Raw genomic sequence first — 15,584 nt, forward strand, 5'->3', positions numbered from 1 at the left:
TTTGAGTAAATCTACTGAGTTACTTCACCGAATCCTTCAGCTTTAGGTAAATGTTGACAGCAACATTTACCAGTATATTGGAATTAAACTCGTTATATGGTGCTTTAGGTCCTAATTGAATCAGTGCGTACATCTGCTACAGTGCATGATGCCTCACAGTCCCCCTGGTGTTTGCACTGTCCTTATGCAGTGTGTTATTCATTTACTGCAAAGGATGAAATGAAGACAGAAGAACCGTTGCTAAAGAGCATTCGTTTATTTTCCACAGGTTACTTCAGAAACAGGTAATTATGTACAAAATCTGGAATGTTGGATAAATGCATTTCAATCATCATCTCACTGTTTCCAGAGAAACTTAGAAATACTAGCTATACATTAAAACCAGTGCCTCTGCATTGCAATTTATTGCTGGTTTTACAATCGCAAGTCACTAATGCCGTCATTAATTATTTTCTCAATTTTTTAAGATATTTACAATTTGATTAGTGAGGTCTAAAAACCAAAGAAGGCTGCTAAATAAATAAGAACGATACGGGAGCGTAAGAAACGAGCGACATGAATGAAGAAATGTTTTTTTCTCCCTAGATTTTCTACCATGTCTCTATGTTTTTTTGCCATGAATATAAAGTGACCATTACCGCAGAAATCCCCTCAAAGTCAACAGAAATCACCAAGAAATTAATACAAATAATAAAAACAAATCATCTGTGTGAAATACTACGCTCTGTGAGACATTTAGGAAATCATTTCATTTTCATGTGGATACAATTTACAAATTCTAGATTCAGTTAAAAAATTAAGGGTACAGCTTCACTTAGAACTACCTTTAAATATTTGGACTATTATATAAAAAGGTATATTTCATTTTGTGAACTACCACAGTGTTTAAATTTGGTTCAACAGTGCCACACGCATAAAATATAAATCTATTTAACTACACATGGGATCAGTAGAGGCCACAATCTACTGTAAACAAGTTGAGGGAATGCCATGTGCATTAGGATAAAACACTAAATTTTGTACAAATAATTCAGTGGTCACAAATGTGTTGTTGGAATTGAAGGGCCCATTATTTAGTGACTTTTATCATTCCCGTTTGTTGTGGAAACACGTCTCACTCAAGAGTTATTTACCAGTGAAAGAATATTAACGGAGATGTGCACAGAGAATACGAAGTGACATAATGCTGCTTTTAAAACACATTTTCCTACATGTGACAAACATTAGGAATGATCTGAGAAGTAGCTTTGACTCAATTCGATTTTTAAAGTGGATTATTTTTGCACAAATGAACGTGAGGAGCTATGGTAATCTAAGCGACACACAGTCAAACGCATTGGACAAAGTGACACCATCTTTCACTTTTACACAACGCAGAGAAATCTTTTGTTAAGCACTGTTTATATTTCTTGTGCTATGTCATTAGAAAAAAAACATGTTTTCACAATATAAAAATTATGTAAAATCATTGGTGATTACTAAAGATTGTGTTTAAAAAAATGCTATCTGATGATCTTTTTGAAAATAAAGGCTTTAGTATTGCTTTGAAGCCATGATGCTGCAAATGCTGTGATTATGTGAGTATTGCTCGGGTTCTGGGGTCCTCCCCTGCTCAAACAGTTCCAGGTCTATGGCACTTGACAACTTGTTTCTCCCAGCTCTACTCTCTGTACAGCAAAGAAAACATATTGAGAAACGGTTCCAAAGTGATGAGTAAGAAGCGTGATTAAAACATCATTTCATAGACACAAAAGGCAAACTGTGGTCTTCTCCCATGTAAAAACTGAAAGATGTTGAAACCCCTGCAAAATAAAACGTTCATCTCCCCAATGGCTGCCTGAAAGATGAAGCCCTTAAGAAATAAAAACACACGAGTGAAACGTTGACCTGTTCTTATTCAAATATCTTTTCAATATCCTGCACTCTCCCTGTCCACAAACTTGCTTTGGTTCACTAGCACACCCGCCACGTCTTTCTACGCTTAAAGGAAGAGTTCCAACATTTTGGGAAACACGTGCAGCTCTTTCTGTCGTACGGTCACTGCAAGTGCTTCAAACTTCTCTCAGAAAATGTCCCAAAATGTTGAACTTCAGCTTCAAACTAAAGCTTCCGACTGAACAGATTAAGGCTGAGCTAACACCTCCCGTCTCCCATTTCCGCAACATCCGAGAAGCTGTGATTCATTCATATTGCCAAGGATTGTCTTCCACACAGCGCAGGTAGTGGTGTGTAGGGAAGGTGTGCAGAGCCGTGAGGATATTCCTGTGGAAGCGTCGTGTGTTCACAGGTTTATGGAAGCAGGGCTGGATCAAACGATATCTCTCCGAAAAACAAAATCAAATCACTTCCTTGATCTACATTCGTCTCCACAAGAAAAGCACGTAACATCGTCCTCCATAAAAGATCGCAGGGCCGACCAGATTTCAACATCTTAGATTAAAAGTTTTAAAAAAAAAAGGCGAGGGAGTGGTCAATTCATGTCAATCTGCATAAATGAAACCTCATTCATGATCAAGGACTTCTGAGTTGTGGACAAAAGAAGAAAAACGAAAAGATGATCTGTACAGAGACCACAGTAATTATTTGCATCAGGTCACATCTTCAGCTTCTTTTGTATAAAAATATATATACCACAGTGATGGCCTTTTGAGGACTCGTACTCGTTTCACTTTGATCCACTACATTCAGTGGTTTTCCCCGTAAATCAAGGCTCTGCTATAAATAGTCCCGGCATGTCAGTGTCCTCTGCGTACAAAAATATGAGAGTCAACATTAATGTCTCCGTTTGCCTCGTGTCCCTCAGCTTCAGAGGTCAGGTTCAGTCTATGCCTGCGCTTCTCTTACGATAATCATGTCCACAGTGTTAGGAAAAGTCTTCAGGAGGGCCACTGCGTTCCCGTGATCGATATTCACAAAGCTGTAGCCGTTCGCCTGGAAGAGACAGCATTTTGGTTAACATAGAGAACATCTTGATAAAGCTTTAACTAATCGCCAAGAATGCAATGATATTTCTGTGATGTTTTGTCAGATGGCAAAATACCTGGAGGATTTTATCTCCAGGCTGAAGAATCTTAGATGCCGGCCCCTCAGGTTGAACTCTCGTCACAAATATACCCTTAAATCAGACCCACAAAGGATCATTGTTAATTATGCAAATCACACATCAGTTTCTTCTAAAATAACAAATCATTGAATAAATGGCATTCTTTGAGTATGGTATTATAACTATTTGACTTACATTGTCGTCTGGGCGAAAAGGATTTCCCCGACCTCCCACTCCTCCTGATATACTGAAACCAAGCTCTGGATTTTTCTCCACTTTCACACGAAACTGAAACCAACCCACATTAGTAATTTACTGTTAATCACACAATTGACCTACAGTATGCTTGAAAAACCACACAGGATCTCTTTTTTAAATGACTTGACAGCTCTTTGAGAAACAAAACTCTCGGAAATGAATATTTGATTCTTACTTACTTAAAACTCCCTTAAGATAATAGTTCAGCCTTTCAGCAACAAAGTCAATATGCATTTCCTAAGTTCCTAAGAAGAAGTTGCATATCAGATCCACTAGAGCAGTGGTTCCCAACCTTTTTTCCCAAGAGCCCCCCCAAATGACTCCTGTTGGAAGTTGCTCCTGTTGGAAGTTGCGCCCCCAGCGGTAATTTAAGTTTAAACGTCTCAAAAATGCTACAACTACTGTCACAAACTGGATGAATGTGAAGTATTTTGTTAAAGGAGGATGAAAGCGTAATTAAGGAGCACTATTGGAGTGACTTTGATGGTTATTGGACTCAGGATTAATAGAGAGGCGAAGTCCCTGCCCTTCCGGTGGACCTCCATGGGACCTTATTTCGGAAAAAATATGTATTGAAGTCAATGGAGAGAGAAAGATTATCTTTCGATCCCGTTTGAATTGTGCCACGAATTAAACATTGGATGTTTGTCAATTTAAGAGATAATTTTGCCAGTCAAAAAAAGAAAATGGTGGAGTAAAACTGTGAAGTAACACATTTTTTTGTTTGAAACGCTCAAAGAACTACATGTCTGGTCTTGCACAACAACACACCTCACCAAGATGGCCGTCACTACTGTCTTGCTAAACAAGGGATTGACTACCCTCACTATCACCACAATGAAACACGTCCAGGAGAATGTCATGCAAAGCTGCTGCCTGTCTTCGTTTGATTCTCTCTGAACTGCCTGGTCTTTTTAATGTTTAATGTCAACCATTTGTGCAGATAGCATGAAGTACAAAAGATTGCCGATGCTAATGTAGCGTTAGCATTTCTCCCCCGGGCTTAAATTGTGTATTATAGAATGATCACACCGGTGTGACAGTACTCTTCAAAGGGTTCACAAAATATGACTACTACTCTTACTTTTTAATATTTTGGGTAACTTAATGTCACTTCATGTTAAGGCTAATAAAAATGACAAGGCTGAGACTGTAATGCTAACTAACGTGCTAGTTACTTGCTAGGTAGCTAACTTGATCCAGCCACGCCTGGTCCTTTCATCAGACGGGAAGCGAAAGAACGAGCAAGACCCATTGCTGGTATGATTACAACCTGGTACTAAGCACACAGGCATCTTGTTAAAGTTATCTTATCTATCTCTTATTTGGTGGAGGAAAACAATTGTGACATCAGTTATGACATCACTTACGCGACTCTGGGATTTGTAGTCTTTTTAGTTGTGTATTTTTCATAGTCTTATATTTCAACAGTTTTACGAAAAACTGTGACTTTTTTTACATGGAAATAATTTTTTAAGATGTGTTTATGTGGATTCAAAAGTCGTAAATAATCTACAAAATGGAGGAGACCGATCTGATCGGAGCAACTGTGACAAATAATCCAACTGAAACTGGCATGGACAATGACTATGTTTTAAAAATGCGCTTATCCAGAAAACCCTGGGTTGGACACTTTACGGGCAGAAGAAACATTTCTATTAAGAAAGAATGATACATGTCTGTCTTTTTATGCCTTTAATAGCTACCAACTTGAATTTATATTAAAAATGAATTAATCAATATTTTTTTATATTTTATTGTAATGTAGAGACAAGTCTTTCAGTGACAATCATGTATTGCTTTACAATTATTTGAAAAAAAGAGAAAATTATGAAAAAGAAAAAAAGGGAAAAAAAAGTCTAACTATGATATTTGGCCTCAAATCATCTGAGGCCTGGAGCCCCCCCTGCGATCTTTGCCCCCCCAGGTTGGGAACCACTGCACTAGAGTATTAATATTCTCTTCCAATGCTCTGCAAGAAAGTAATCAAACATCAGACAGCCTCAAACTGTGGAACTCTTACTTTAACCAAGCTTCAGCTCAGCCAATAAAGACATCTAATAAAGAGTATCATGAAAATATAAAACGCTTTTAACAGTTCAGTGTTTCAAGTAGTTCTACCCCATGCCTCACCTCTTGCTGCAGAGCATCAGGCGGGATACGCGGCGGCCCCTGGGGAGGATGGGAGACTTTGAGCATCAGGTAATCAATGAGCTGCTCTCTGGAGGGGTGGCGGGCCATGGACCCCTGGCTCGCCTGAGGACGGACAGAGGGGCCCATCTGACCGTTCATCAAAGGCACCTAGGAAACAAAAACACATGAGGTTGGGATTGAGTTTTTAAATGAGCACATTTTACCACCACGTCTTGCTCTGCAGCCAGATGTCTGTGTGTGTGAACCTACTTTTCTGTGAGGGTCCATGGTGTAGCTCTGCTGTCCTTGGGGAAACACATCGTCCTGAAAGGGCAGACAGTGATGATTATCAACAGTGCCCAAACCCCACTGCACTGAAACAACAAGGATAACAGGCAGGACAGACGAGTACACACTGACACCAACACTTCTTATGTTTAGGGATGACATTAGGTCGTGAACGAAGGAGGTGAAAGGGACACAGCTAATAGGAATCAGATTAAATTGTGCTTAGTTTCTATTCACAGTCTGAGAAGCGTGTAATTCTAAATATTGGCTTACGGGGGAAAAGGAGAATCTTAAATGTTAAGTAGGGAGGGGGTTACACAATGCTCTTATCTTTAGATTGTGTCATAGCCTCTTATTCTTCTCTACAGATTCTAATACCCACTTTCTAGTCACTCAAACACACACCTCTGACCACTTACCTTTTGCAAACACAGATTTCATCCCCACACACTATGTGAGAGGATGTGAAGTGAGTCTGAAGTGACAGGGAGTTGAAGTGAAGATGAGGAATGAGCAGAATAGGGATATCAAGTGCAGTTAGAAGGAGAAGAAAATCACGGTTGTTTGAAGGATAACGTACACCATGATGATAATGATGTTAGAGCACCTGGCTGGCTTAAAAAGGGGGTGTACCATAAATAAAACAACATATCTCTTTATCAACTTAGACTCTAATTAAGGAAAAGCCTCTTTATAAATAGCAAAATTGCTAAAAAGCCTGCTTCAGTTATGTTGCCAGGAACATTTAGAAAAAGATACTGCTGTAAATGTGTCACTAGATTTAATAAATGTTAACTCTTTGCAAAAAAAAGAGACAGAAAAATCTTTCTAGATTACTTTAATGCATGTGGTCGACAATACATTTTGCCAAACACAGCTTATACATTTTTTTGAAGGAAAATATTTTAGATAATTACTTGAAAATCTTAAGCTCTGCAGCATTCTTCATCCATTCAGTGTGACTTCAGCAGATACATCTTTCTCTGATTCTAGCATAAAGTATAGTTAAGCCTAGGAGTCAATTTGATGATGGTACAAAATATAAGTAGGCCCCTTTTAAACAAGTCCAACTGCACTACAGTAAAAGGAGACACAAAACAAACCACCCATTTTACACTCGGAGGAGACAGTCACGTACTAGGAAGGGTCTGTGTTCATGAGAATCAGACGTTAGGAGAGACATTATACTTTCACTTAAAAAAAGGACAAGTGAAAGATTCTGAGGGTCAGTGATCACTTCTCAACACCCAGGAGAGAAGGAAACAGACATTACTCTTCTTCTAAAGGATGTGAAACTAGCAGGAAGCCCCGGCTGGTTACGAGCTGCAGGAAGGAGCTGACTTCAGGTCACAGTACTCACACAGAGGCCCAGCGCTCCGTAGGGCCCTCCGTCCCTGGCACTAAACACCAGAGACCCCTGGCTGGCATGCATATCCCTAGAGCTGCCGTAGTGAGACCAGCTCAGCGGAGCGTTATTGGAATTATAGGAGCGAGACAGCGCGTTCTGAACAGAGGGACGACACGGGACAACCGGCAACACGGACATGTTAGCCGAGACCATGCATCCACCACACGAGTGATGACATAAAAGACACAACAAAAAGGTTTACAGCTTATAAAACACACACATGCAAAGAATCAGAAATATTGTGCACACGGCTGGGTTAGTAGGCTTTGGTAAACTCCGGACTCCATGTTAAAAGGTTCATCCCATCTAAATATCCACATAGTTTTCGTTTTGTTTGCCCAGGTTTGAGACCCCAATAAAGGAATAGGTTCTGATAGCCAGTATATGTTGGATTTGTTTCAAGTTGGTATAATACCTTCTCTACTGCTCACCAACCCCCATCAAATCTTTTATATCTCTTTTGATTTTTTACTTTGAGATGCTTTCATTTCACCCCAAACCAACTACCTTTGAGCACCTGATAAAGCACTTGAAAATAAAATGGTTATGGTTATTATTATTTGGTTTCAAAACCAAATACATGAAACGGTATCCTTGTTGGGCTTCCCCTTAAGGACAATTGTATTCGTGCTGTTGGAGTCATCATTGTAATCTACAGTCCATATGTTAACCTTTACAGAAACAAAAAAGCTATTCCCGTCTGAAAATGTATTCACTGACATTTCACATACCACAGCAGTACTTTTTTTTACCTTTTCCATTTTCTTGTACTCGATGTGCCGCATCACCTGGTCTCTCCAGTCATTTGGCACCCTTCCCGCCCCGACTCCCCCCGGCATCTGTGCTGGCCCCTCCAGCAGCGAGTGCTCAGACTTCACCCTGGTGGCGGGCCTCTTGCTGGGGCTGCTCTGCTGGTAGTTGAAGTCGCTGACGGACATGGTCCTCTCTGGAAGCTCGTGAGGCTGCGGCCGGGCGCAGGGAGGCCTGGAAGATCCAGGAGAGTCGATACTGTAAGTGCGCGCTGAGAGGGGCCTCTGCATGGCTTGGCTCATCGCCAGTGGCCCCCTGGCGAGGGTGTGGATGTCCCGGTATGTCATGTATTCCCCGTCAGGCACCTGTATGCGTCTGGGGTCGCCCATGGAAGCGGTGGAGGCGGTGCTGCTCTGCCTCTGCAGAGTGCTGCTTCTGCCCTGGCCTCCAGTAGAATAAGCCCACATGTCCCCGGAGGGTTTGGGAGGCCCCCTCTGCTGGTGCTGATGAGGGTAGGGAGGGGCTTGGTTACGGTTTGAGTAGTTGGTGTTGGCTAGTGAGTGTGGAGGAGGAGGGAGGTAGCCATGCTGCTCAGGAGGCATGGGCGTCCTCGGGGCCCACAGACCCTCTTTAGGCAGGGCACTGCTTGAGTACTGGATGTTGTACTGAGGGGGGGGGGGGCCCATGGCCATGCTGGAAGACACGGGGTATCTGCTGGTGCTGGCAGGGGGCTTGGAGGAAGACAGCAGGTCTGAGGAGGAGGCGGAGGAGCCGGCGTAGATCTGCAGAGTCTGGTCGTTGAGTAACTGACTGGCCGACTTGCTCCTGACGATGCTCTGGCCCTGAGGAGCCCCCGGCCCTGGGCCGGCCCCTGCCATCCTGGTCATGCCTGCTGTGTCATAGCACTCATCGCCCCCATCAAAGGAGAATAGCTTCAGTCCTCCTGATTCCATGTTGCTTACACTTTGACACTTCATCACCTGCGGGGGGTTGCACCTCTTCTCTGGAGACAGTTCCTCAGTGCTGCGAGAGAGAGACATGTCGCTGCTGGCGGTCGTTCCTGTCGAGGCCGAATGCACCGCAGACGTCTCCACTCTCATCGCTTGGCTTTTGTTCCCCAGACTGATGATGCAGTCACTGACCTGCTGGTTTCCATTCAGGAAATGCTCCATGTTGTCATTGCTGAAGCCCTGCTTGCTGTCCTCTGGGTTGACTGAACCATTCTTGGTTTGATCCAGATCGTCCAGCCGCACCATGTTGTCCGTTGGTAATTTGGACATGTTCATATTGATCTGGTCCCACTTGGTGTACGTTTCTCCCATGCCGTTGTTAATTCCCTTCTCGATGAAGGCCAGCCTGGCTTCCATGGACAGGTCATAGTCCCCCATTTTCTCTGGTGGGGTCTGTTGGGCTTTCAGAAGGGCTTGAAGGGATGTTTCAGAGCCGTTTCCATTATGGAGGAGAGGGGTGGTGTCTTTAGGCTGGTTCATGTTCTCATCAACATGCCTAAAACAAAGAAGTAGATACATCAGGTTATGTAATGACGTCATGAGGAATACTCTCCTCTGTACTCTTAACTGCTTTTCTGGAGTTTCCCTTTCCTAAAGTGTGTTCTAAAGGTTTGTGTGCATGTAAATGGTCTGCAAAGCCTAAAATCCCTGTGTTCCACAAGAGGGAGTTTCTCTCCCACACACTCCCGCCCCCCCCCCCTGCCTGAAACGCCTCCGATGGACTTTACTTCTTCTTGTTTACTTCTGCGATACAGGGACATCACTACCCAACACTCTATTGGCTAGCTCTCAAACACATTGTACCTGATTGGCTAAGGGACGGGACATCTCTAAGCGGTTGACCAATCACAACAGAGCCGGCCAGCTAACCAATCAGAGCAGACTGGGCTCTGGTTTCAGACAGAGGGTGAAAAGAGGTGCTGCAGCACAGGCAGTATGAGACGAATAAAGAGCTTTTTGAACATTAAAGCATGGAGACATGTCCCAGTAGAGACACTACAAACTGATATACATCTGAACATCAGCAGAAGAGGACTCTTTAAAGTAGAGACACTACATACTGATATACACCTGAACATCAGCAGGAGAGGACTCTTTAAAGTAGAGACACTACAGACTGATATACACCTGAACATCAGCAGGAGAGGACTCTTTAAAGTAGAGACACTACAGACTGATATACACCTGAACATCAGCAGGAGAGGACTCTTTAAAGTAGAGACACTACATACTGATATACACCTGAACATCAGCAGGAGAGGACTCTTTAAAGTAGAGACACAACATGCTGATATACACCTGAACATCAGCAGGAGAGGACTCTTTAAAGTAGAGACACTACATGCTGATATACACCTGAACATCAGCAGAAGAAAACTCTTTAAAAGGTTTATAGAATGATACAAACCTGCTTTTTGGCAGGAAGGGCATCTTTGCCTCTCTCTCGGGGGTGCACAGAGAGTTGTCCTGACTGCTGTCTGTGGTCAGGGACACTGAGTCCGACATGCGTGATGGAGATGAACAGTTGCTGTTGTTCTGGTTGCTGTTGGCAACTGTATCATCCAGCAAAGAGTCTGCGTCATCTGTTAATCAGAAATATTGCCGTTTGTATACTGTAAATGTAGTAACTGTCACTTTAAATACATATTTCAAATAAAAAACACTTTTACCTTTTTTCTCCTTACTTAGAGTCACCACTTTAGGCTGGTTGATGGAGATCTCAATTAGAGGGGGTCTCATCTGAGCCACTTTCATCTCTGCCTCTTCATCAGAAAGCTCCTCAGAATCCTGAGTATAAAAACAATAATTTAAAATGTGTATAATGTGTAAGGTTTGGTACCGAAATCCGATTCCAAAATTTAGATTCCATCGGTATCGTTTAGAAATGTTAATTTCGGTTCTGCTTATTGATATGTAGGAAAATATAGGAAATGTATCTCGCTGCTTTCTGTACTGTTAGACGGGGGTGAGTGGGAAATGTAGCGAGCACCAGAGTTGGGAAGCAAGTAAGAACAAATGACAATTGTCTGGTACCGGGATAATAACAGTTATGAGGACAGGAGGCCAAGCCCTTTTTCTCTTTCTACACACAGCTTCATCTTTATCAACCTATCTAATGGTCCTTCTCTCATACGTAATGAAGGTTATTAAGCATTTTAGCTCCTATGTTGTCATATTGACCGCCATTTCCTCTATGACGTAAAGCAGCCTCCGTCTGTCTGTGTCCTCACATCCACGAACTGTGAGGCAGACTCGGAGGAGCAGAGGGAGTCAGAATCAGATCAGAATATTTTTTATTCGTCCCACATTGTTTATGAATTATGGTATAGAAAGTACTTTTTTTTTAATGAAAATAGGATTTATGACTTTCCAAACAGTGAAGCGGTTGGGCAGCTGTAACATTTGTATTGCAGTACATGTTGGACACAGACTGTGGTTGGACTCTGTGTCACACAGGCAGGTTGCAGTGTAACAGCAGAGGAGACTGGGGGAATTGTACATTTTCAAATTGTACCACTTAGAACTAACTTGTGAATGCAAAAACAATACAGAGATGATTTTAATATAATTGTATTCAATAACAGCAACTAAAGTATGAAGTAATTTGTAAATATGAATAAAGATATGACTAAATGTTTTCATAAATATATTTTTCAAAATATATAAAAAAAAAAGCAGAACCTGAATCAAAAAATCCCAACGATACCCAACCCTAATAATGTACTTGTTGAATTTGAAATTGGGAGGATGAAAGAGTTAAAAGTACCTCCAGTGTGTCCTCATGGTTCATCATAGAGCCCCCTGCAGTTTTGAGAGGGACTCTGTGAGAGCTGTAAGAGTCTGAAGTGTCTTTCCATTCTGTGGAAGAGGAGTTTTGGCCATATGTGATGGAGGGTTCAATGTCTGATACTGTGCCATTGGGATAGGGAGCTTCAATCACCTAAAAAGAAAACAAATGTATTACAAATATTCCTTCACCTGTGTACAGAATGATCATTTCTTAAAGGGGAACTTAAAGGGGAACCAAGATTTATTTCCAAGTAAAATCAAATTTGGCTGAAGCTGACCTTAACTCCCACGTCCTGCACTCCAATGTGGTTCCTCTCCACTGGTTTTGCATCCCTCCCCGACTCGTCACCTGACTCGTCCTCCTTCAGCCGGTGAGCCACAGACTGGGCTGTCTTCACCATGTTCTTCAGCTCCTCTGGGTACGGAGTGGGATAGCGCTTCAGATTACCCTCCTGGGGGAGATCAAAAGAAAAATCACTCAGTTGGAGTTTTGACAGAAGAAGTGAAAATGTCAGGGGGAATTACATGTAGAAAGAGATGCATTCAATATCATATGGACACATTTCTCACTGATACAAAGACATTAATGTTGAGCAATATCTTGAAATAACTGATTTTACATGAAAACAGCAATATCAAATTGATGGTTGTTGCAAAATGATACTTGTGATGACAACAATGTCCTTATTGCTTCATTTTTCAAAAAGTGTTTGAGACACCTACCCTTGGGGGTGTTTCTCTCTCATCCTTGTCTTCGTCACACTCGAAGGCCACTTGAGCTCGGTGCTTGCGTTGTTCCTCCCAGAGAGCTGGATTGAAGCTTTCAGAGTCAGAGCTGGGAATGTCTACAAATAAAAGAAGAAACAAGGAAGAGGAGGATAAGGTGTTAGTTTTTAATGTAATGTTTTGTATCATCATGTATACATGTCTGACTTTGACCACACGGTGGCACAAAGACTGCATGAGGCGAAACATTAAAGAGCTGTGGAGAAACTTCAAATTCAGGAGTTAACCCTTTCAACTCAAACCATTCAATCATGAAGTATTGATACATGGAATTGTTGTTTTATTAAACGGACAAAAAAGCAAAAAGATCAAAAGCAAAACATTAAACATTATTGCCAAAATGAAATAATGAAAAATGTGTCACTCTTAAAGCAGACAAATGATTGTTCAACATTACTCTGCAAAAAATATGACAACAATTTAATGAAAAATGTCACTAGAATGATAGATCACTTCTTCACTGTCACGTTTGTATGACTCCTGTGTGAAGGGAGAACACAGCACAGGATGTATAATACAAAAATATATGTGATTGTGGTTATGATGATCCGTGAACTCTGCAGCAGAATCAATGTTGGTGATCTGCCCTCTCACGTGTCTAAGTCTTATCGCAAATTAAATAACACATTTGTAAACTGACCAGAATCTCATCCATTTTTTAAAGAATTTATATCATACTATATGATTAAAACTGTCATTCAAGCTTTCAGGTGGAATAGATGGCACTATAAAAGTCCAAATCAAGAACTCTTGTTTCTGAAATTGTTGAGACTACACCAGAGTGTGAATGCACAGTGGATAATGTGAGTCACCTGGTGTGTGGCCTTCATATTGACAAGTTTTAAAACAATTATCGCAGTCAGGTCAAGACTTTTTCCAGCCTTTCAGGAAACATGAGGAAACAGATGAAAGCTCTTTTGGAACATTCCCAGTTGATTAGCATGGAAAATGGCATGAAGCAGATGGCTCTGAGATATCAAACAGAGAACAGGACCTGCATGCAGTGACTTCAGCGGGGTATTTTCTGCTGGTGCACCACATCACTGACATTGTTTCAAAAATCCAGCAGCTGACTCACTGCCATTTTGTAGTTCAAGCGTGTAGATCTTAAACCACTAATTACTCCAATGTTAAGACCAGCGGGGTCAGCGCAGGCTGTCCCGTGTCATCGGAAACCAAACCAAACTAACAGATGCTGTTTCTGCATTGACTGCAACTTTAGTCTCGAGTAACAAGGTCCCTCATGAAAAATGAAAACAAGAATCCTTGCCGGCCACTTATAAGATTGCTACGAGACAATTAGACTTACAAAACCACTTATTTTCCTGACTTTTCATTCTGGGTTAGGTATAGACTATCAATTCCCACAGATTATCCTGAGAAAGTGCTCTTATTAGTCATACAAGAACAGTTCATTTGTGTAATTGCCTAGTGGTACTGAATACATCTTAAATATCTAGCTAAAAAGTGAAAAAAGGTCAGAAATATTTGCAGATTCAAATTTGTCTTTTATGTTTTTTTATGATTATTCTCTTTGAATGCACAGTACTCACATTCCTCCGTCCTGGTTTGTTGGGGGAACATGTAGTTGGTCAGCACAGTTTTGTGTGTCTCTGGATCCTCCTCTTTCTGGAGCGGGATCAGGGGCTTCGACTGTTGGAGACAAAAAGTAGGTTTGAGTGTGCTATCTGCTAGTCCTGCGAGTCCTGGTGTCTCTGCGCCTCCCTTTGGCATTGGAAATGAACTTGGCTGTAACATTGGTACGTGATTAAACTCAAACTAGAGAACGCATGGGGGGGAAACACATTATAAGATGCACCAATTAGGAAATTGATATGGTTCAACTACTTTCCCACAGGTCTTTGCAGCAGAGTTTCTCCCTTTAATCTTCTCCAAACCACCCACTGTCCTTGCTTTGATTGAAATAATACTTAAACACCTCTTCAGTGCCTCTTCCTGTCAACCATCCCTTGATAAAGCTGGCTTAAGCTCCATCAATGTCCCCTTGACCCAATCACCATCACTGCACCTGCCCAAGAGAATCCCTGTATCTCAAAACTGCTGTGCCGGCTGAAAAATCTCTCCTTGATGTGATTTCTGCAAAACTGCACTCCTCAATAAGTAAGTAAATCTCATTTATAAACATGCAGTACCTTTATCGTGTCAGTGTTCTACAAGTCAATTAAGGACAATTACACTTTTGATTTACAAACAAAACATGAAGAAACAACATTAAATACATGTTTTCTCAAACAGATATGAATGAAAAACAGTCTACATCGACACATCTCATGTGTACAGGAATGCTGTTTTTTTAAATCCTCAGGGAAAAAGCTTAATCACCATTGGTCCACAGGGCTTTGGTCATATGAACTTGGAGTCCTGTCTATCTCTATGTGTGATCAATAAATCAGTCAGGTTGGTAAATCCGGTGTTATTGGATCATTACAGATACATATCAGGATTGGCATGTATTTCATTATACAGCGAATTGAGGTACAGATGCTCAAGACTAGTTTATTACGCAATTTATTTATGAATAAACCACTGCCTTTAAAGTTCTCTATTGGCTGGTTTCTTGTTAAGTTGATTGATTGTAGAGATGTGTAAATGATAAGAAAGTTCTCACAATGTTTTCTACTTTTAAAAGGCCAAGGACAACTTTAAGATGCATTCTTTTATTGACAATGTGTTAAGTCAATTAAACAGACACTTAAATTGTCTAGTAGCGATGAAACAAAGGCTGAATTATTTATTAATTGATTTCAGAATGCGGTGAGTCAACAGACTATCATTTAGAAGTATGTCAAAGCTGGAGCAAGCAAACACAATGAATCAATATACTCCCGCAGCATCTTCTGCTACATTACTTTTTGCCTTTGCATACAACGCCTCCGTTAAGCTGGAAACGAGCCGTTCAAGAATTCCTTTCCCACACAAAGCTACACTGCTATGACAAAACGAGACAAAGTCCCTTCCTGACACACAATCTGAGCAGTAGGGATGGGTACCGAGCCCCGGTATTAAACGGGCTGAATTATTAAGGACAGCAGTACCGTTAAGCTCCGACGTTATCGGTCTTTTTATCGGTACTGGCGACATGTAAAAAATATGGGTT

The 15,584-nt window shown here is 41.4% G+C and overlaps 1 protein-coding gene across 2 annotated transcripts in view; it reads right to left on the reverse strand.

The window, feature by feature from the left end:
* Positions 1–241: 241 nt before the first annotated feature.
* erbin (erbb2 interacting protein) overlaps positions 242–15,584 on the reverse strand; it is a 60,865-nt gene continuing 45,522 nt past the window's right edge. Inside the window, exons 15-27 of one of the 2 annotated variants that reach the window (XM_079657252.1) lie at positions 14,020–14,119; positions 12,404–12,525; positions 11,959–12,132; positions 11,658–11,831; positions 10,561–10,678; positions 10,299–10,473; positions 7,883–9,386; positions 7,083–7,226; positions 5,705–5,758; positions 5,435–5,602; positions 3,239–3,331; positions 3,041–3,115; positions 242–2,931 (exon numbers count right to left, since the gene is read on the reverse strand). In XM_079657252.1, coding sequence (XP_079513378.1) covers positions 2,824–2,931; positions 3,041–3,115; positions 3,239–3,331; positions 5,435–5,602; positions 5,705–5,758; positions 7,083–7,226; positions 7,883–9,386; positions 10,299–10,473; positions 10,561–10,678; positions 11,658–11,831; positions 11,959–12,132; positions 12,404–12,525; positions 14,020–14,119 — 3,009 coding nt within the window. In that variant the 3' untranslated portion in view covers positions 242–2,823. The remainder of the gene's footprint in view (positions 2,932–3,040; positions 3,116–3,238; positions 3,332–5,434; positions 5,603–5,704; positions 5,759–7,082; positions 7,227–7,882; positions 9,387–10,298; positions 10,474–10,560; positions 10,679–11,657; positions 11,832–11,958; positions 12,133–12,403; positions 12,526–14,019; positions 14,120–15,584) is intronic. The other variant, XM_079657253.1, reaches the window with a different exon arrangement.

The sequence above is a fragment of the Notothenia rossii genome (assembly GCF_949606895.1).
Source record: "Notothenia rossii genome assembly, chromosome: 11".
Classification (NCBI taxonomy): Eukaryota; Metazoa; Chordata; class Actinopteri; order Perciformes; family Nototheniidae; genus Notothenia; species Notothenia rossii.